Source organism: Colossoma macropomum, unplaced genomic scaffold (assembly GCF_904425465.1).
Source record: "Colossoma macropomum unplaced genomic scaffold, Colossoma_macropomum, whole genome shotgun sequence".
Classification (NCBI taxonomy): domain Eukaryota; kingdom Metazoa; phylum Chordata; class Actinopteri; order Characiformes; family Serrasalmidae; genus Colossoma; species Colossoma macropomum.
In genome coordinates this window covers 8640031-8662484 of record NW_023494787.1, presented here as the reverse complement: position 1 = coordinate 8662484, position 22454 = coordinate 8640031, and the positions used below count along the sequence as shown (strand labels likewise).

The 22454-nt window shown below is 36.9% G+C and overlaps 1 protein-coding gene across 1 annotated transcript; it reads right to left on the bottom strand.

The window, feature by feature from the left end:
• Window positions 1-242: 242 nt before the first annotated feature.
• Window positions 243-20758, bottom strand: LOC118805326 (B-cell receptor CD22-like). Its single transcript, XM_036566053.1, has 16 exons — window positions 20726-20758; window positions 19333-19393; window positions 18876-18921; window positions 16740-16771; window positions 15197-15236; window positions 13084-13115; window positions 11344-11391; window positions 10250-10289; window positions 8484-8515; window positions 4197-4466; window positions 3843-4070; window positions 3667-3760; window positions 3073-3169; window positions 2886-2975; window positions 2679-2745; window positions 243-486 (listed from the first exon to the last, which is right to left on the bottom strand). The coding sequence occupies exons 2-15, from the start codon at window positions 19376-19378 to the stop codon at window positions 2707-2709; spliced, it is 1134 nt and encodes a 377-aa protein (XP_036421946.1). The 5' UTR covers window positions 19379-19393; window positions 20726-20758; the 3' UTR covers window positions 243-486; window positions 2679-2706.
• Between the last annotated feature and the right edge of the window lie 1696 nt (window positions 20759-22454).

The following is a 22454-nucleotide window of genomic DNA, read 5'->3' as shown; positions in this document are numbered from 1 at the left end:
TACACTGAAACATACTGAAAGGCATTTGCGTATGCAGGGAAACAGATGGACTACAGTCTGTAATTGTAGAACTACAAAGTGCACCTATATAGAAAGTGGAGCTGATAAAACAAGGAGGTGGTCATAACGTTATGCCTGATTGGTGTATAACTGACTAAGAGTACAAGAATTTAATTTTAATGATACTTGAATAAAGTACACAAAATAATACTTAATAAAATAATACTTACGTGTGGCAACAAACTACTTTTACATCAGTACTTAATGAACTAATATATTAATTTGCCACACAAGTCGTTGTAAGTGTTGCAAAGCTTTAGCAGGTAAATGTGGAACTTGCATGCTTTATAAGAAACACCATGTTACAAGCATTAATTAAAGCATTAACATCTCATTCTCTGTTTTTCTCTTCTTCCCTCTCTGTAGGTCCAGTCTGTTATGTCGCTTGCATTCACCTTGATGGTTCTGATGATGATTCCACAGAGTCTAAGGCAAGAACACACACAGGTAATAGTGCTAAATACTCAGACAGAAACACTCACTGCCAGCATATTGACATATTCTATTACATTAATGGACAAACGGAGAGATAACAAAGAAAGCATCTACACTCAGTATGTTTCTCCACTCATTTATTGAGGTTTTCCTTTAATTTGTCATCTTTCAGTGATTGCAGAACCTTTGTTGTGAAGTTCAAAATAACTCAGTTTAGTAGTGGGCGGTATGGCCAAAAATGTATATCACAGTATATTTTTATTTTTTTTTCCTGCTTTGTCATATTTCATGGTGTACATATGTGACCTATTTTGTATTGTGCAAAATGGTAGTCGAGGTCTGAATTTTTACAAGGCTGAAGCTGACTTCCTATAAAGCAGCTTTCCGTTCAAATATTCTGTTCCACCTCAAGGATGTAGTAGTTACATAGATGGATGGATAGATGGATAGATGGATGGATGGATGGATAGAAAGTTGCAGCAATATTACAATGTAAAGTGCATAGTGAAAGTGTCACTATAGTAGCAGTTATATATTGATATATTGCACAATGTGCATTAACAGGAGAGGTGATATAGTGATGTGGTTCAGCTCAGTTCAGACAGCAGGAGATCAGTAGCATCTCTGCAGTAAGGAGACTCGTTGTAGAGCCTTATAGCAGTGGGTAAGAAAGATCTCACATGGTGTTCTTTAACACAGCGCAGCTGTAACAGTCGGCCACTGGATGTGCTTCTCTGTTTATCCAGTGTAGCATGCAGGGGGTGTGAGGTGTTATCCAAGATGGCTAACAGCTTGTTGAGCATCCTTTGTTCTGCCACAACCTCCAAAGATTCCATCTTGACTCTTACAACAGAGCCAGCCTTCCTAAAAGGTTTGTTTATTTTGTTCAGAGCATTTTTGTTAATGCTGCTGCCAAAGCTTAGTACACACACCAAAAGACCTCTCTTGTACACTGCGAGAGTGTTACAGCTCCAGTCCAGCTTGTTGTCCAAGTCCACACACAGATACTTGTAGGTCCCCACCACCTCCACATCAACTTCATCAATGGTGACTGGTGACAAGGCAGGTTTGGACTTCTGAATGTCCAATACCATCTCCTTAGTCTTACTGACATTCAGCTGCAGCTGGTTCAGTTTACACCAGTCAACAAAGTCCTTCACTAGCTCCCTGTATTCCTCCTCCTGTCCATTCCTCATGCACCCTCATGCACAATGGCTGTGTCATCCGAGAATTTCTGCAGATGACATGACTCTGTGTTGTACCTGAAGTCAGAGGTGTACAGGTTGAACAGGAATGGAGTTAATACAATCCCCTGGGATGCCCCAGCACTGTACACAGCCTTGTCTGAGACACAGCCCTGCAGTCGCACATACTGGGGTCGTCCAGTCAGGTAGTCCATTATCCATGAGATGATAGATTCATCCACCTGCATCAGCCGTAGCTTCTCCCCTAACAGCACAGGCTGTATGGTGTTAAATGCACTGGACAAATCAAAGAACATGATCCTCACAGTGCTGCCTGATGTGTCCAATTGAGAGTACGTTCTGTCCAGCAGGTAGATAACTGCATCATCCACTCCAATGCCATCCTGATATGCAAACGGCATTGTTTAGGAGACAGACTCAATGGAGCAGTAGAGGAGCCATTGTCAAACCACACAAAGAACTGCTTTAACTCATTTGCTTTAACTCATTCGCCCATTCAGTCTCTAGACACTGCAATGAATGCACTAGGGCTCTGGTTTTGCACTTTCGCGATGGTCGAGTGGATGAAATAGATGGAAATAGATGCCTGTTAATCAGCCTGGTGTCCATGTTAGGCTAAGACTAAGCCCAAAAGACAGGCCATTCTTTTGTGTCCACTTCCTCGGAAAACAAAATGAGCAACTTCAGATGCAACAGACAAGACAGCAGGAGAAGACAGAGGGACCGCTGTGTTTTCATTTTCAGTTTAAACATAACTTAAACGTCCATGGTTAACGTTAGTGACATTTGCACTGTTTGTATGTTGCGTTATCTGTGCATATTTGTGGCATACTTGCATAATGGTTGTGACAAAACTCCATACTTGGGGAAGAACTGAACTGGTATACTGCCCTCTACTAACTATGTGTAACACTTAAACACTGACCAACACTGGTAACTGATGAAGCATAAAGATAAAGTCCCAATGAAATCACTTACTGGAGTCGGAAGGGGTTGCTCTGAAGACCTACACCTGTGTCACAGCACAAGGAGGACTGCTCTCAGTCTAACAGCAAAAAAGAACAACAGAGAGGAAATTAGATTAAAAACTCTATTTTGCAGTTACATTTTTATTTGTTCATGTTTGTAATTCTCTTTGGCCCCGAGTGTCTGGGTAAATTTCGTTTTTTAAAGTGAGGATCTTACTGTTAGAGCTTCATACACATCATCTGAGGGCTTGGTCTTCATATTAAGAGCTGTGTATGTGTCGTCGTCTTTGGTGTCTGGGCCAACATTCTATATGAACAAGAAAAAAAAAAAAAGAGTGTGTCGGCACCATGCACAGCTGCCTCACTCATGAATAATAATGCACACATTCTAATAGATCACATACCTCGTAATCATCTTCAATTGCTGTCTTCTTCTGCTTCTTCCTTCTGCTTTCACCAACCCCATATTCACTTCCACTTGTTGTCTTATTCTTCCTCCAGCTTTCATGTAATAAATGACAACAGTTCTGCATTGTATATTAACATGCTTAATTATTCTCATATCATATGATGAATACAGCAATGTTGTCCTCTAAACCCCACTTAAAGGTTTGAGCAACCTCAATGAACACTTGGATATGGTTTGAGCAGAGTGAGAGTTCTGGGAATGTATTTATGGAAGAGGTTTTGTTGATTATTGACCTTGTGTTTGTTATCTATGTTAGCCATGAAAGTCCAGTGCTAAACCAATTTGCACACCAAACATGTCCTACCTATCAACTACATCTGGCCCAGGTCAGACCATTCCTTTAAAGGTTGTGCTTTGTGCAGTTTCCCAGACATGGATTAAACCTAGTCTTGGACTCAACTGTGGCGCCAAGGGTGAATCACCAACAGAAATTCTTTTTAGTCTATGCTTAGGTTTAAATGGGTTTGGGAAACTGGCCCTAAATGTTGGATAGTTGGATACAGAGTTTGATTGTAACTGTAAGCATCACCTTATCCACAGAATGTTGAGGAGAACGGCTGCAGCGAGTCCTCCACAGAATCCACCGATGCCAGCAGCAGTAACCTTTCCTTTAGGACACTCCTCTGAGTGAAAAGTTAAAATACTAAAATGAAGGTCTTTTACACCAGAAAACAGTCAGGTAATTACATAACCAACACTGCTCACCTATACATGTGACTGGTACAGGGCGCGCAAAGTGATGGCCAATTTTGTTGCCAGTCTTGCAGTAGAATGGTGCAATGTCCTCTTTAGTAATACTGGCGATGCTGTAGGTCTGCCCATATGCCACAGGTGCACTTTCACCTTCTTTATACCAGGTGTAGTCCATCACAGGTGGGTTAGCATCAGCCTTGCATGTCAGGGTCACTGACACTGATGTATTCTTTGGGGAGTCTAGAAGTACAATACATCATTTTGAGCTGCTGGTTTTACAACTCAGTCAGAGTTAAAGGGAACACTTATGCGCATAATGTATATGAAATATAGTGTGCCAGTACATATAAATGGCCCTTTACTTACATAAAATATCAAGTGGCGTGTACTCTGAGAACGCAGATCCGTGCCGGTTGGATGCCCTGCACTTGTATTTGTAATTGTCTTCGATGCTGATAATTCTGATTCTGTAACTCTGCCTGGTCCCTATTTTTAAATCCTCTGTTCCTGATCTCTTAAACCAGGTGTAGCTCTCCACAGGTGGGTTTGCATCACTCCTGCAGGTCAGAGTCACTGAACCTCCCTCAATTATTCCACCAAATGATCCGCTGAACACCTCTACCCTCTTTGGGCCATCTGCAAAAAATGAGCAAAAACGAAAAAAAAACATAGACCATAGAATTCTAACAATGGAAATTAGCTGATGGACTGCTCTGCAATCAGTACCTGCCCACTAATCCCAAACATGATTCTTATGTTCCTCAGCAAACAGAAAGGCACACTGCAATTGCAACACACTGATTGTTAACTTAACAATTGACAACATGCAAATGTCTTGACTGAGCATCAGATTAGAGACCACTCTTTAACAAGGAAACGGAAAATACTGTGAAACACTGTGTTACTATGATGTATATATACAGTGTACAACACAATAACTAGTATAATTAGGTCATTAACTGTTAGTACAGGACTGGATCAGACTGTATCAGCAGGAACAGTATGCCCACAACTACACAGAGAGCAAGCAGATATAAATGACCCTTCAATAACTTACATAAAATATCAAGTGTTTTGTACTCTGAGAATGCAGATCCGTGCCGGTTGGATGCCCTGCACTTGTATTTGTGACTGTCTTCAATGCTGATTTGTTCGATGGTGTAACTCTGACCATAGCCTATTGGGAAATCAAAGGTTTCTGATCTCTTAAACCAGGTGTAGCTCTCCACAGGTGGGTTTGCGTCACTGCTGCAGGTCAGAGTCACTGAACGACCCTCAAGTATTTCATAAGGCAGTTTAGTCACCACAACCCTCTTTGGGCCATCTGAAAAAAAAGACTAGTCAGCTCCATAATTCTTGGCACGCTTCATAAAGAAGAAAAAAATGAAAATATGAATGAAATATATCCTGTAAATGCAGAACACTTAGTCTAAGAAAACAACATCGTGTGTCATAACTTGAATGTAGCACCTTGTGCAACATCTCTGTAATGAATCTTCTCTTGTAATGTTTACTGAGGTCAAAAGCAATGAATCTGAAACCACTCCACAGCATTGAATCTCTCCAGATCCTCTAAGGACCTAGGGTTCTCTCTTTTAGTCTATCCTTTTCAGTTTCCTAAACACAGGGTTTCGGCCACGGTACTGAAATGGCCATGTCAAAATCTTGATTCTGTCTTTGAGCTACTGAACTTGTGGTTTGGGATCATTGTTCTCCTGGAAGATCCAACCACAACCCAGTGTTAGCTTTTTGGCAAAGGCAGTCAGACTTTCATTTATAGGCTCTTAGTACTCATGGAGTCCATGATGCCATGTATCCTTACAAGGTTTGGAAAAAAAAAATAAATCCACAAAACATCACAGATCCTCCATCATACTGTAGTGGACACCACCTGGATTCAGCTTACAAAATAGTATTTACAAGACCTCTTCACAACTAGTTTTTACCTTCCTGTCGATATTTCGAACATGGATCCACAGCTCCATCAAGTGGCTGGAATAAGACATGCAAAACTGTTGTGAAGCCATTCCACCACAGATCAAAAGAACTCTGATTTCACATGTCAGCATGATGTTTAAACTTCCTATGGTTTGTAATCAATATTACTTTTATGCTACTTAGTTAAATCCTTAAACATCTAACTCTTCTTTCGGTAGATGCTAGGAGTATGGAGTGTTTAGATATGTACCTGAGAACCTATTTTTCTTTCAGGGGTGCCCAACCCTAATTTAACACACCTAATCCAGGTAATCAAGGTTTTTAGGGGCATCTGACTACATGAGTCAAGTGTGTTCAGGATCTGAACCCTCCAGGGTGGTAGATCTCCAGGACCAGGATTGAGCACCATTGGGGATGGCCTATGGCCAGAACAAAACCAAGCTCTCATTGTTGGCTCTGGTTGTTTTGAATTTATTGCCCTAACATTGGATATAGTCATTTTCAGGTATGTAGCTATTTTTTAAAAGCAGTTTTCTGGTTTATGAATGTCAGCACACTTTTTTCACTTATTTCATTAATCTTCCTCAGGTTCTGACCACAGGAAGATGTTTACCATTCTCAGTGCATGAGTGACACTGGCGCAGTGCTGTGTGTGGTGCTGATACAAGTGTATCAGGCACAGCAGTGCTTCTGGAGTTTGGCACACAGTCAGTGTCAGTGTCACTGCTAGGTTGTGAGTGGTCCACCACAAAAAAATACCCAGACAATTTTTTATATCAGTCACTCTGGGATCAGTAAGTGTTGTCCCACTGAACCAGACGTAATTCACAGTCAGGTTGCTTAAACTATAACATGTCAGAGTCACTGAACTGCCCTCCACTATTTCACCAGAGGGACTAACAGACACTGAGACATTTGTGGGACCTAGAAATAAAGAATAGAGTTTAGGCTGAAAAAATAGGCTGTTAATAGAGTTATATATATATATATATATATATATATATATATTCATAAAACAAAACAATTGAAACCGGTTACTTCTACTGCACCTTCACTGTGCATTCAAATGAACTCACCTTCTGTCTTGCTTGGGCTGATATTAGGTGTTAGATGGGTAAATGTTGCTGTTGAATAAGAAGGAATATTTTTTGACATTAAATAATTAATGATATATATATATATATTTATAAATGTATCACCAATTCATTAATTAAATGAATAATGTAAGTTTTTATTATTAAATAACATAAATAATGAGAAGAGGAAGAAGCATTCATAGCATTATCAAGTTTGCAAGTTGGCTTAGTGATTTGAAATTGTATAAAATGCCTAAGACATAATTAATTTATAATTAATAGATTTTGCCTGGTCAGAGGCATCACGGCTCAACAGGTTCACTGTTCAAAAGTCTGGAAACACAAATGCAAAATTTGATTGTAATATGTTAGTTCTGTGCAACATCATAGCAGCAGATCATTTGTAGGAAGCTGTGAAAAATGAAGAAATTTTAAATGTGTACACAGTTTTTATTACATAAATATAAAATTAATATCCACAATAACTCATCTTTAGACAGTGGTGAGCAAATCTTGAGGCAGATCAATTAAAAAAAAATGGTAAATAGAAAATTGCATTATAACATTTATCAATTAACTTCTTGTTGTTCCTAAAAATACGAAATACCAAAATACCAATAGCAAAAGTATTGGATTAAACATCTAAACAGCTTTGGGTGTCTAGTTTGTCGTATTTCAATCTTCACTGTACGTTATTATTGTGTATAAAATGACAAGTGATTGTAAACTTTTAAATGGTAGAGCAGCACAGAAGCATCACACCAACTAAATTTCCACAAACATGCATGTTTACACAGCTCTAGGTTATGCTATTAAGTTGTGGAACAGTGCAGTTATTTTGGTTCCCACCTCAACCTAAAAGAGAAAATGTGAGGTGAGAAAATGCCTACAGTATAACACAGTGGACTTCAAAATGAAAAATGTAAACATGGCTGTATCTGTATCATTTCTTACATCCTACAGTGGTGCTGCAGTAGTCTCTAGAGTGAATTATAGGTTAAAGACTAAGAAAACCCATTCTGATGAGGTATCCTGAAGGTTGTAGTTTTGGGGTGGATTTTTGGGGCCAGATTGTTATGATTTTTTTGTTACCCGGTGATGCAGAAGGAAGGTAGATAGCTAACATTACACCTAGGAAGCCATATTATGGCCTCCTGTAATGATTCAGCTGAGAGCAGAGATGACCACTAGTGCAGAAGCCTACACAGCGTACAGGTAAATAACCAAATATACAAAGCATAAAGAAAAACAGGAGAGGACTATTAAGCATACAAAAGCATAGGCAAAGTTATTCTACGCTAAGCTATAACAAGAGAGAGTAAAAAAAAAAAGGAAGTAGGCGCTAAACTAAGGGCATCAACCTTTGTGGTTAAACAAAATGCAAAATGCCATGATATTTGTATTGGAAAAACAATTTTTTCAATTATTACTTAACCAGTGAAGTGATTCAATTAAGAATGTTTTAGTAAGTCCAAGAATAATGTGCAAAATAAATAAATAAATAAAATAAAATTGATAAAATATTACAATTATTGTGAGCCCTCCAACACGTCCTACTTCTGCATCCACCCCCAAAAAACATACACATATACACGTTATCCTAAATTAACATTAAACAAAAATGGCTAGGGTGACTTACCATAGGCAGTGTGTGAAGGTGAAGAAGTAGTCCTGCAAAGGCAAGGACAGTAAAAAAAGTGTCAGTGGAGACTAAAAAAATACTCTGGTTACTCATACAGAGTTCTAAATTACGCTCATGTTCTCTCTGGGGACCCCCCAGAACATTCTGTCTATGATTGTCCAAGAAGTTAATTAGAGGGTCCCCTTGTATTTTGCACCTTACATAGTTTGAAGGGAAACTGTTTCTCATTAAAGCTACACTATGTAAGATTTGGGGACTTGGGAGACCTCTCTGGTGGAAATATGTAATTGTAAGCTTTGGATCTCCTCTCTGAGTGGAAGAATCTGATGATTGCAAGGGCAGTGAAGAAGTTTTCAAAGAGAACTTAGTCAAAACACCAAGCTGGGCCCTCTTTTTGAGCCTGTGCCTGCGATGTTGATATGTAAAGGCCTGAACACCTCCTGCAAAATCTGACCTAACACCTCTTACTTTTACACTATTATTAATTTAGGTTTTACAGGGCACCTCGCAACTGTGCAGGCACAAGATATATTAATGTGTGTTTGACATCAAGTAAGATCATCTTGTGATCATCTATCCTGGTCCAAGTAATCAAAATCACAGACTACATTGAGTAAATCTACATTTATATGAAGACACAAGAAACATTTATTCAAAACTAAAGAACATATTTAATAATAATATTAATTATTTAGTGAACTGTGATGTGTATATGATAATGTCAGTCTCCTCACTTGTTTTCAGAATAAAATGACCCAGGGCACTGCTTATAAACAATATTGTAGCACATATTTTACCAACAGGTCAATTTTTAATATTAATCTTGTCTGCAGTGCTGAGCTACCAGGTCTACATGAAAAAGACACACTAAAATGTGACGTAAATATATAACTATCCTTTCAGAGTTAGAGTGAGTTGGAACATTTGCATCATTAGTGATAATTAGGATTAGGGTCCTCATGGCCGATAATGGGAATGCACCATAATCCAGCTGTGTGGCCAGAGCTAGTGGACTAGTTACATTCTGAGTCCAGGATTGGAAAGTTGTGAGGTGTTTAGCTTTACATTGTGTGGTTTATTAAACTGTAAGAAGCCATAGCTGATCTTTAGATGTACATTTCTAGTTTTAGGAGTGGCAGAGAGCGGGTTAGAACAGATGTATTTAGTACACATTTATGTAGTAAACTATCTATAGTCTGACCAATGAACAAACTTTACAAAAACAGCTAACCATTAGCAACCAATCTGTCTGTTCTTAGCCACTGTGTTTGGAACTTGGTAGATTCTGCTGCACATAATTTATCACTGAATCCTATTCCCAGCTATGTCTACTCTAATAAGTCAGAGGTCATACGTCACATTACCCGGCTATATTAACGGCTATATTAAAACCAAAATAATTTTATAAGCTAACTGTAAGCTTTGCAAATTTGCAATTCAAACTAATTATCAACCAATTAAACTGCAATTAAATTTCTCATAAGGCCTTGAGACAAATGTAACTGTAGTTCAGAGGAAGTGAGTGCCAACTGGAGAATGTCATTATCCCAAAGATGTTTTTCTTTCCCTTTTCAGTCAATGTAAGTTTAACACTACAACATAGACAGTTTTTTCTATTTTGTTAGCAGACTTTTGTAACCCTTGACATGTCTTTCTAGCTACGTCTTTGGAGGATTTACATAGTTATGTTTTTTTAATGATAATTTCACCAACAAAAACCAACAAAACACTGATAACATCATTTATGGTTGTCAGAAACTTACGCGCTGTTATCCCAGTACCAGCCGTATGTCGGAAGCTGAGCTGTTTGATCGGTCAGGTTGGAGGAAGAAAGAAATACATTAGAAAGAAAGAAATATATTAGCTGACTGACCAGTGAGAAAACACCATCAACCATGTAAACCAACTGATATGTCTACTGATACGCTTATGTTTACATAGAAAGAAAAGATGAATTCACTGCTGTTCCACAGTTAGCTATATTAGCTGTATTAGTGATTAGGTGAGAAATTAAATCTGTATTTTGTTACTTACACATAACATACTACAGCTGGCAAGAGAACATTCACTGTTAACCAGCATATTGATTATTGATGGTATATATCATATAACTAACATTATTAAGAAATCAGCAGGTACATTAGCTGCCTTTCCTGTCAGCTGGTGTTTGATACAGACAGCCTTTTATAACATGTTTAATGTCTGCTTTTACAGTAATCAGTGAGGACAGAGATGCAAAAGAGGGAAAGCAGGGAGAGAGAGAGAGACACAGAGAGAGAGAGAGAGAGAGAAAGAGAGAGAGAGAGAGAGAGAGAGAGATAAATTAAATAAAATAAATTTAAAACTACCACTTGATTTAGTGTAGGATTGTATTTATATGTATTTCAGCTCAAAATAAACACATAATAAGGGGTAAAATTATTAATTAAATACACTTAAACTGGATAGGAGTCAAATCGGTTTATGGAACAGTAATAGCAGTTTATGGAAGAATGGAGGGATGGAGAAGGAACAAATGAAAGGAAAAGGTGCGTACCAGTAATGAATAGGTAAAAAGGAGCAATGATTTTGTTAAAAAGAACTAAAGGAGAAACTTACAGTTGGTGTAATTCTCATATTTGACAGTTATTTTATTCACTATGAGATGTAGGTCACATTTTTGCACAATGGACCTCACTAAAATTCTGATCCTAGTTACAGCCCTGTATATATACACATACATACACAACAAAACAAAACTTTGTTTTGACACTGGAGCCAGTAACGTTCCTTAACACGTCCTCACAACATTAAACCTAAAAAAGAGATTCACTGGTTACTTCTGTTACACCCACACTGTGTATTCAAATGAGCTCACCTGCTGTTGTCCTTGTGTTGACATCATGTGTTGAAGGGGTAAAAGTTGCTGATGAATAAGAAGGAAGATTTTTTCCATTAATTAATCATTAATATTTATACAAGCATCAATGTATTTTTAATTAATATGTAATTTATTAATTAATGAATAATATAAAAAATGAGAAGAACAAAAAGTCTTCATAACATTATCAAGTTTATAAGCTGGCTTAGTTTATTTGAAATTGAATAACATGTCTAAGACTTCAGTGCAGCTGGCTTTAATATCTGTTGCTTCTCTTGGTTGTTAAAGCAAAGCTCTGTAATTAATTGATTATGGCTGGTCTGAGGCACCACTGTTCAACAAGTTCACTGTTCAAAAGTCTGGAAACACAAATGTATAAAATGATTGTAATATGTTAGTTCTGTGCAACTTCACAGCAGCAGATCATTTATAGGAAGTTAAGCTGTGAAAAATAAAGAAAATTTGAAAGTGTACAGAATGATGAACAGAGATGATGATTCTGAAATGACTGAGAGAAATGTATAACATCAAGAATGAAGTTATAAAATTAATATCCACAAAAACTCATCTTCAAACAGTGGTGAGCAAATCTTAAGGCAGATCATGTGTAAATATAAAATTGTGTTATATCATTTATCACTTAATAACTTTTTGTTGTTCCCAAAATACCTTAAGTATTGAATAAAACATCTAAAACAGCTTTGAGTGTCTAGTTTGTAGTATTTCAGTCTTCACTGTATTATTGTGTATAATATGACAAGTGATTGCAAACTTTTAAATGGTAGAGCAGCACAGATGCATCACGCCAACTAAATCTCCACAAACATGTATGTTTACGCAGCTCTAGATCAGGCAGTTAAGTTGTGGAACAACGCAGTTATTTTGGTTTCCCCTCAACCTAAAGAGAAAATATGAGGTGATAAAATGTGGAACATAGTGGACTTTGGAAGTTAAACCTGTACATTTCAGCAGGCCAGAGGGACACTCCAGTCAAAATGAAAAATTTAACCATGGCTATATCTGATGTAAACCTGCTTTCTCACATCCTACAGTGGTGCTGCATTGGTTTCTAGAGTGAGTTATAGTTTAAAGACTAAGAAAACCCATTCTGATGATGTATCCTGAAGATTGTAGTTTTGGGGTGGATTTTTGGGGCCAGATTGTTATGATTTTTTTGTTACCTGGTGATGCAGAAGGAAGGTAGATAGCTAACATTACAGCTAAGAAGCCATATTATGGCATTTTGTAATGATTCAGCTGAGAGCAGAGATGACCACTAGTGCAGAAGGTTTATATGAACATAGAGCCAACACAACGTACAGGTAAATAACCAAATATACAAAGCATAAACAAAAACAGGAGAGGACTAGTAAGCAAACAAAAGCATAGGCAAAGTTATTCTACGCTAAGCTATGACAAGAGAGAGTAAAAAAAAAGGAAGTAGGCGCTAAACTAAGGGCATCAACCTTTGTGGTTAAACAAAATGCAAAATGCCATGATATTTGTATTGGAAAAACAAATTTTTTAATTATTACTTAACCAGTGAAGTGATTCAATTAAGAATGTTTTAGTAAGTCCAAGAATAATGTGCAAAATAAATAAATAAATAAAATAAAATTGATAAAATAGTGCAATTATTGTGAGCCCTTCAACACCTCCTAACTCCCACATCCACCCCAAAAAAACATACACATTATTGCAAAATAACAATAAACAAAAATGGCTAGCGTGACTTACCATAGGCAGTGTGTGAAGGTGAAGAAGTAGTCCTGCAAAGGCAAGGACAGTAAAAAAAAGTGTCAGTGGAGACTAAAAAAATACCCTCGTTACTCATACAGAGTCCTAAATTACGCTCATGTTCTCTCTGAGGACCCCCCAGAATTTTCATTTTGAGACATTCTGTCTATGATTGTCCAAGAAGTTAAATAGAGGGTCCCCTTGTATTTTGCACCTTACATGGTTTGAAGGGAAACTGTTTCTGATTAAAGCTACACTATGTAAGATTTGGGGACTTGGGAGACCTCTCTGGTGGAAATATGTAATTGTAAGCTTTGGATCTCCTCTCTGAGTGGAAGAATCTGATGATTGCAAGTGCAGTGAAGAAGTTTTCAAAGAGAACTCAGTCAAAACACCAAGCTGGGCCCTCTTTTTGAGCCTGTGCCTGTGATGTTGATATGTAAAGGCCTGAACACCTCCTGCAAAATCTGACCTAACTAACTTACTTTTACACTATTATTAATTTAGATTTTACAGAGCACCTCACAGCTGTGCATGCACAAGATATATTAATGTGTGTTTGACATCAAGTAAGATCATCTTGTGATCATCTATCCTGGTCCAAGTAATCAAAATCACAGACTACATTGAGTAAATCTACATTTATATGAAGACACAAGAAACATTTATTCAAAACCAAAGAACATATTTATTTATAATATTTATTTATTTCGTGAACGGTGATGTGTATATGACTATGCCAATTTTCAGAATTGTTTTCAGAATTAAATGATCCAGGGCACTGCTTATAAACAATACTGTAACACATATTTTACCAACAGGTCAATTTTTAATATTCAGCTTGTCTGCAGTGCTGAGCTACCAGGTCTACATGAAAAAGACACACCAAAATGTAACGTAAATATATAACTATCCTTTCAGAGTTAGAGTGAGTTGGAACATTTGTATCATTAGTGATAATTAGGATTAGGGTCCTCATGGCCGATAATGGGAATGCACCATAATCCAGCTGTGTGGCCAGAGCTAGTGGACTAGTTACATTCTGAGTCCAGGATTGGAAACTTGTGAGGTGTTTAGCTTTACATTGTGTGGTTTATTAAAGTGTAGGAAGCCATAGCTGATCTTTAGATGTACATTTCTAGTTTTAGGAGTGGCAGAGAGCGGGTTAGAACAGATGTATTTAGTACACATTTATGTAGTAAACTATCTATAGTCTGACCATTGAACAAACTTTACAAAGACAGCTAACCATCAGCAACCAATCTGTCTGTTCTTAGCCGCTGTGTTTGGAACTTGGTAGATTTTGCTGCACCCAATTTATCACTGAATCCTATTCCCAGCTATGTCTACTCTAATAAGTCAGAGGTCATACGTCACATTACCTGGCTATATTAACGGCTATATTAAAACCAAAATAATTTTATAAGCTAACTGTAAGCTTTGCAAATTTGCAATTCAAACTAATTATCAACCAATTAAACTGCAATTAAATTTCTCATAAGGCCTTGAAACAAATGTAACTGTAGTTCAGAGGAAGTGAGTGCCAACTGGAGAATGTCATTATCCCAAAGATGTTTTTCTTTCCCTTTTCAGTCAATGTAATTTCAATACTACAAAGTTTGGTCAGTAGGAGGAGCAGTGCACTCAATGCTCCACTTCAAACTCTGCTAAAGAGCACCGCCGTTGGCTCATGAGCAACTAAATTCTGCTATTCGCTCCCCAAACATCAGCATGAATTAGGGCGTGCTTCGTGTAAATGATATGTAAATGAGGTACACGTAGGCTGGTGCTTGATTTCAGACACTGAAGCTGAATCATCATTTGTGCTTAAATTACTTGTTACCAAGTTGTATGAAAGTTCCAGGAATGAAGACGCAGAGTAGTTTGTGCCATGATTAAAGGCGGTCAAATGGCACATTTGTGAAAATGTGAATGAATAAAGCATTTATGTCGGGTTTTTTCCTTTCTTGTTTTGTGTTTCATTGTTTATTCTTATATAATTATCTAACACTGAGATTGTGTGAGATTGTGATTTATGTAATTGTGTTTTTAACGATAATTTCACCAAAAAAGAAACCACAGATAACATCATTTATGGTTGTCAGAAACTTACGCGCTGTTATCCCAGTACCAGCCGTATGTCGGAAGCTGAGCTGTTTGATTGGTCAGGTTGGAGGAAGAAAGAAATAAATTAGAAAGAAAGAAATAAATTAACACTGACTGACCAGTGAGAAAACACCATCAACCATGTAAACCAACTGATATGTCTACTGATACGCTTATGTTTACATAGAAAGAAAAGATGAATTCACCGCTGTTCCACAGTTAGCTATATTAGCTGTATTAGTGATTAGGTGAGAAATTAAATCTGTATTTTGTTACTTACACATAACATACTACAGCTGGCAAGAGAACATTCACTGTTTACCAGCATATTGATGGTATATATCATATAACTAACATTATTAAGAAATCAACAGGTACATTAGCTGCCTTTCCTGTTAGCTGGTGTTTGATACAGACAGCCTTTTATAACATGTTTAATGTCTGCTTTTACAGTAATCAATGAGGACAGATGCAAAAGAAAGAAGCAGGGAGAGAGACAGACAGAGAGATCATTTGAAAAAATATTGTAAATATAAAATTGCAATATATCATTTATCACTTAATTAGTTCTTGTTGTTCCCAAAATACCTTAAGTATTAAATAAAACATCTAAAACAGGTTTGAGTGTCTAGTTTGTAGTATTTCAGTCTTCACTGTATTATTGTGTATAATATGACAAGTGATTGCAAACTTTTAAATGGTAGAGCAGCACAGATGCATCACGTCAACTAAATCTTCACAAACATGTATGTTTAAGCAGCTCTAGATCAGGCAGTTAAGTTGTGGAACAGTGCAGTTATTTTGGTTTCCACCTCAACCTAAAGAGAAAATATGAGGTGATAAAATGTGGAACATAGTGGACTTTGGAAGTTAAACCTGTACATTTCAGCAGGTCAGAGGGACACTCCAGTCAAAATGAAACATTTAATCATGGCTGTATCTGATGTAAACCTGCTTTCTCACATCCTACAGTGGTGCTGCAGTAGTCTCTAGAGTGAATTATAGGTTAAAGACTAAGAAAACCCATTCTGATGACGTATCCTGAAGGTTATAGTTTTGGGGTGGATTTTTGGGGCCAGATTGTTATGATTTTTTTGTTACCTGGTGATGCAGAAGGAAGGTAGATAGCTAACATTACAGCTAAGAAGCCATATTATGGCCTCCTGTAATGATTCAGCTGAGAGCAGAGATGACCACTAGTGCAGAAGGTTTGTATGAACATAGAGCCAACACAGCGTACAGGTAAATAACCAAATATAAGGTAAACTAAGGGCATCAACCTTTGTGGTTAAACAAAATGCAAATTACCATGATATTTGTATTGAAAAAAAAAGTCTTTAATTATTACTTAACCAGTGAAGTGATTCAATTAAGAATATTTTAGTAAGTCGAAGAATAATGTGCAAAATAAATAAATAAATAAAATAAAATTGATAAAATAGTGCTATTTTTGTGGGCCCTCCAACACCTCCTACCTCCCACATCCACCCCAAAAAAACATACACATTATTGCAAAATAACAACAAACAAAAATGGCTAGGGTGACTTACCATAGGCAGTGTGTGAAGGTGAAGAAGTAGTCCTGCAAAGGCAAGGACAGTAAAAAAGTGTCAGTGGAGACTAAAAAAATACCCTGGTTACTCATACAGAGTCCTAAATTACGCTCATGTTCTCTCTGAGAACCCCCCAGAATTTTCATTTTGAGACATTCTGTCTATGATTGTCCAAGAAGTTAATTAGAGGGTCCCCTTGTATTTTGCACCTTACATAGTTTCTCATTAAAGCTACACTATGTAAGATTTGGGGACTTGGGAGACCTCTCTGGTGGAAATATGTAATTGTAAGCTTTGGATCTCCTCTCTGAGTGGAAGAATCTGATGATTGCAAGTGCAGTGAAGAAGTTTTCAAAGAGAACTTAGTCAAAACACCAAGCTGGGCCCTCTTTTTGAGCCTGTGCCTGCGATGTTGATGTGTAAAGGCCTGAACACCTCCTGCAAAATCTGACCTAACACCTCTTACTTTTACATTATTATTAATTTAGGTTGTACAGGGCACCTCGCAGCTGTGCAGGCACAAGATATATTAATGTGTGTTTGACATCAAGTAAGATCATCTTGTGATCATCTATCCTGGTCCAAGTAATCAAAATCACAGACTACTTTGAGTAAATCTACATTTATATGAAGACACAAGAAACATTTATTCAAAACTAAAGAACATATTTATTTATAATATTTATTTATTTAGTGAACTGTGATGTGTATATGAAAATGTCAGTCTCCTCACTTGTTTTCAGAATAAAATGATCCAGGGCACTGCTTATAAACAATATTGTAACACATATTTTACCAACAGGTCAATTTTAATATTCAGCTTGTCTGCAGTGCTGAGCTACCAGGTCTACATGAAAAAGACACACCAAAATGTAACTTAAATATATAACTATTCTTTCAGAGTTAGAGTGAGTTGGAACATTTGTATCATTAGTGATAATTAGGATTAGGGTCCTCATGGCCGATAATGGGAATGCACCATAATCCAGCTGTGTGGCCAGAGCTAGTGGACTAGTTACATTCTGAGTCTAGGATTGGAAAGTTGTGAGGTGTTTAGCTTTACATTGTGTGGTTTATTAAAGTGTAGGAAGCCATAGCTGATCTTTACATGTACTTTCTTGTTTTTAGGGGTGGCAGAGAGCTGGTCAGATGTAATTAGTACATATTTATGTAGTAAACTGTCCATACTCTGACCAATGAACAAACTTTACAAAGACAGCTAGCCAACAGCAACCAATCTGTCTGTTCTTATCCACTGTGTTTGGAACTTGGTAGATTCTGCTGCATATAATTTATCACTGAATCCTATTCCCAACTATGTCAACTCTAATAATTGACATATTAACTGTAGTTCAGAGTGAGTGATTGCCAACTGGAGAATGTCAGTATCCCAAAGATGTTTTGTTTATTGTTTTCAGTCAGTGTAAATTTAACACTACAAAGTTTGGTCAGTAGGAGGAGCAGTGCACTCAACACTCCACTTGAAACTCTGCCTAGGAGCATAGTCGTTGGCTCATGAGCCATGAATTCTTCTGTTTTACTGGCTCCCTAAACTTCTGCATGAATTAGGGCGTGCTACATGTAAATTATATGTAAATAAGGTACAGCTAGGCTGGTGCGTGATTTCAGACACTGAGGCTTGTTACTTGTGCTCAAATCACTTGGTTCCACATCATATGAAAGTTTTAGGAATGAAGACACAGAGTAGGTTGTAGCATTACCATCATTAAAGGTGGTCAAATCTGTGCTCCTTTTTGTGGAAATCTGAATAAAGCATATATTTATGAGTTTTTTCCTTTCTTTTTTGTGTTTCATTATCAATTGTTATATAATTATGTAGATTGTAAGAATGGTAGCACATTTTGAAAGTCATTGTGACAAAAAACTTGAAGTCATTGTGACAAAAAACTTGAGGGCCATTGTGCTGAATACAGTTTTGCATCATACTTTATGGGCTGCAGAATTAATGACTCTCAGACAACACAGAGAGTGTTTCTTTAGCAGACATTCGGATCCCTTGACATGTCGTTCTAGCTATGTCTTTGGAGGATTCACATAGTTTTGTTTTTTAATGATAATTTCACCAAAATAAAACCACCACTGATAATATCATCAGTACTTTCAGAAACTTACGTGGGGTAGTCCGTTGTGTAGTGCCAGTAGTATGTCGAAAGCTGAGCTGTTTGATTATTCGGGTTGGAGGAAGAGATAAACAAATTAGAATGAAAGAAATATATTAACACTGACTCACTGAGAGAGAGAGAGCAAGAGAGAAAACGAGAAACAGAAAGCGTGAGGTAAAGACAGAGAGGAAGAGTGAGAGATAGTGAGGACAAGAGAGAGAGAAAGAGAGCGAGCAAGAGAGAAGGAGTGACAGAGACAGAGAGGGAGAGAAGTGCTGAAAGTCACAGGACCTGCAGGTGTTACTCAGAACACTCAGAGGGAAGTTATAAATTACAATATAAAAGTGTTGAATAATAGTTTTACTGACAAAGGAATACTGATATGTCTACTGATATGCTTCTGTTTATATAGAAAGAAAAGATGAATGCACTGCTGTTAAAGTGGTGATGTTTCAGCAGAGACTTACGTGGAATCATGAACAAAAGAACCAGAGAAAGAGGATGAACCATCATCACTGTGGCTTTGGCCTATAAATGTGTACAAAAGAAACGTAACGGTCATTAAATTTGTGAGCTGTTCACCAGGATCATGATTGGATGCTGAGTTTCTCTAACTTAGTGAAACTCTATATTAGCAGACCTGATTAGGACTAGTGCTGAAAATGAATGGTCAATAATGTCATAAAAATCAGTAACAAATCTTTTTATTGTCTATTTTTTTTCATTTAGATTTTCAAAGTGACGTCTAACCTACATTGAGTTAACGACTTAACCTGAAGAGGACAGCAATTCGTTTATAGTGTCGTACCTATGTGAGCAGCTGAATAAGAGCAATTAAAAGTTAAAAAAGAATTAAATCGTTTATTTTTAAATGAAGAATAAAGTAGTCACAAAAAACATATGCAAGTGTGACGGTACCTTCAGCCACATGCCGGTGTTCTGACAAACAACTCTAGTTCTCACTAGAGCTGGGCAATTGGGCAAAAATGTAATCGCAGTACGTCAAGAAGTGTTTCATGATGCACGATTAGTCAAGATCAGGGATGGATCAGGGCCTCATGAGACCCTGAGCACAAACCCCCATATTATAACAACAATAGCCAAAAAAGAAAAAACGAATAAAATCCTGAATTGAATTCTGAATAGTAAGTAAAAGGAACAAGAACCCTATCAACTTTTTATTTTAAGTTCAAATAACTCAAAATTTTTAAGTCAGCCCAGAGACTAATCTTTTTTAAGTTAAAACCCACAATTTTTTTGTAAAGTGATTTTGCTATGACACAACAAGCCTGCATACACAATTAAATCACATTTGTTATGCTATATCTGTGTTATGTGGCAAATGGCACATACCAAGAGCTCATTGGCTAATGCTTAAAATAGTTTTTACTATATTCAGACCCAAAAATCTCAGTTCAGAGAAAACTTTACATTGATGTATTTTTATAGATAAAGTAGATAAAGATAAATATAAATAGACATAGATAAAGATAGACATAGATAAAGTGTTTTATATGGTTATACCTAGCCATATTCTAAAGGATATTGCAAAATTATTTCTTAATATATCACTAAAAGTTGATCTCAAAAATAAAGGATAGTGTTGACTAAACAAATAACAATGAGATACCAACAATCATTTTAATTCTGATATCACCAAATAGACAGATTTCTTAAGTATGAAAAAGTGTGCACATTTAATTAAATGTAAAAACATGACTAATTTGCAAACATAAATGTTTTGATTTTTTTTAGAATATCAGTAGTCAGTAATAGGCAAGGATTAGGTTTAATATATATTTTTAAAAAAGGTTTTGGTTTTTTACATGTTCGGTCTTAAACCAAAATAAAGTCTCTTACCTTATTAAGACAAGTCCCTGACGCATACAGCAAATGATGAGTTCCTGGAAATGCTGAGCTTTTTGAATGCAGTCAGGCTATATGTGGCTAACGCCTTTATTACACGTGACTGTTGGTCTTATAGTCATTCTACGATAATATAACAATATTTATCTCTTACATGAGAACAATAGTTTAATAGCTAAAACTTTGCACATTGTAAAAACAAATAAAATTTTCAGTCTATGGTCATAAAATACTTTTTTTACTACTGCATTCAAGGGTCATTTTTTCTTTGCACCCATTGGTCTCCCTAATAACAATGAGGCATCATTTTGTTGCTGACCATCCTTTTATGACCACAACTTACCCATGTTCTAATGGCTACTACATATAATAATATATATATATGTAATATATCTATTACATACTTGTTGTGCAATGATGTGTTCAACAGAAATGGCAATAATAATATCAGGCTTGTGGTGTTTAGACTGAGGCTAATACCTCTGTTCTCCACCCAGCAGACAGGCTACATCATGCAAAAAAAAAAAGTACAACTTGAAAATGAAATATGTGGTAGTTTTCAGGTGATGACATTTAACTGCAAAGAATTGCTAGTGATACTCAGGGAAAGAAATACATATATACATAGGACAAAATGTGTCAGCTTTTGAATCTATTTTTTTTTTTACCACAGGATGTGACAAAACACTATTTTAAACCACTATTTATCTTTGTCATAGAGAAAACCAGCTTAGATCTGGAGTTCCAAATATGGGGATGATTTGCGACAAAAATAAAAATTAATGTAAAACAGCTATTTGTCATTTCATTTTAGTCGTTATTCTGGTTTTTCATAGCCAAATCTAAAATGGAAAAGCTAATAGAGAAAAGAAAATCTAAGCTTCACAATTAGCACTAGAAGGGGCTACGGGGTACATTTTAGGACATCCTTAGACCTCCGAGTCAGAACGGCATCATTCCCACTTCGAGTCTCGAGAAAAACCATCGTCATGACTCAGATCTGACTGAACATCAGACCAAACACAAGCCTGGTCGAGCATATAGTGGTTCGTATAACTTAGAAAACTATTACGTATCTTAATATAAATGCCAGTATAACATTTCCAGTTTTTTCTGACGGTGTTTGTTCTGATGTTCAGTTTCACCAGATCTGAGTCATGACGATTCCCAACACCACACAAGAGTTAACTGAACTACAGTGCAGAGGGTTTCAAATATTCCACAACACAAAAAAAGAGATGAAAATGACATTGTTGAAAATACACACATTTACATAGTGTGGTGACGTGTTGTGGCTTTCTGTTCTGTATGTTTTGTGGTACATTTGCATATCACCCATGAGTCTTCTCAGGGGCTGCTGTGCTGTGTACAGCTGTGTGTTTCTTAGTAACTGGGTGTGTTTACCATATATGGTATTCTGCTATTAAGGTGTGTGTGCTTCTTTGGAACTAGCGAATAGGTCTGTTGATGATGTTTACCTTTCTGGGTACATATAAGCGATTTTTTCACTCCCCACTGTGTAGACCCAGGTTTTCAGTCCACTGGTCAACCACCTAGCAAATCCAGTACTCTAAGTTTAAGTATGCCAATGAATGAACATTGTACATGTGCCAGAATGCTTTGCAATGATGCATCTTCTATTGGGCATCACAATATACACCCATCAGGCATAACATTGTGACCACATCCTTGTTTCTATGCTTATTGTCCATTTTATCAGCTC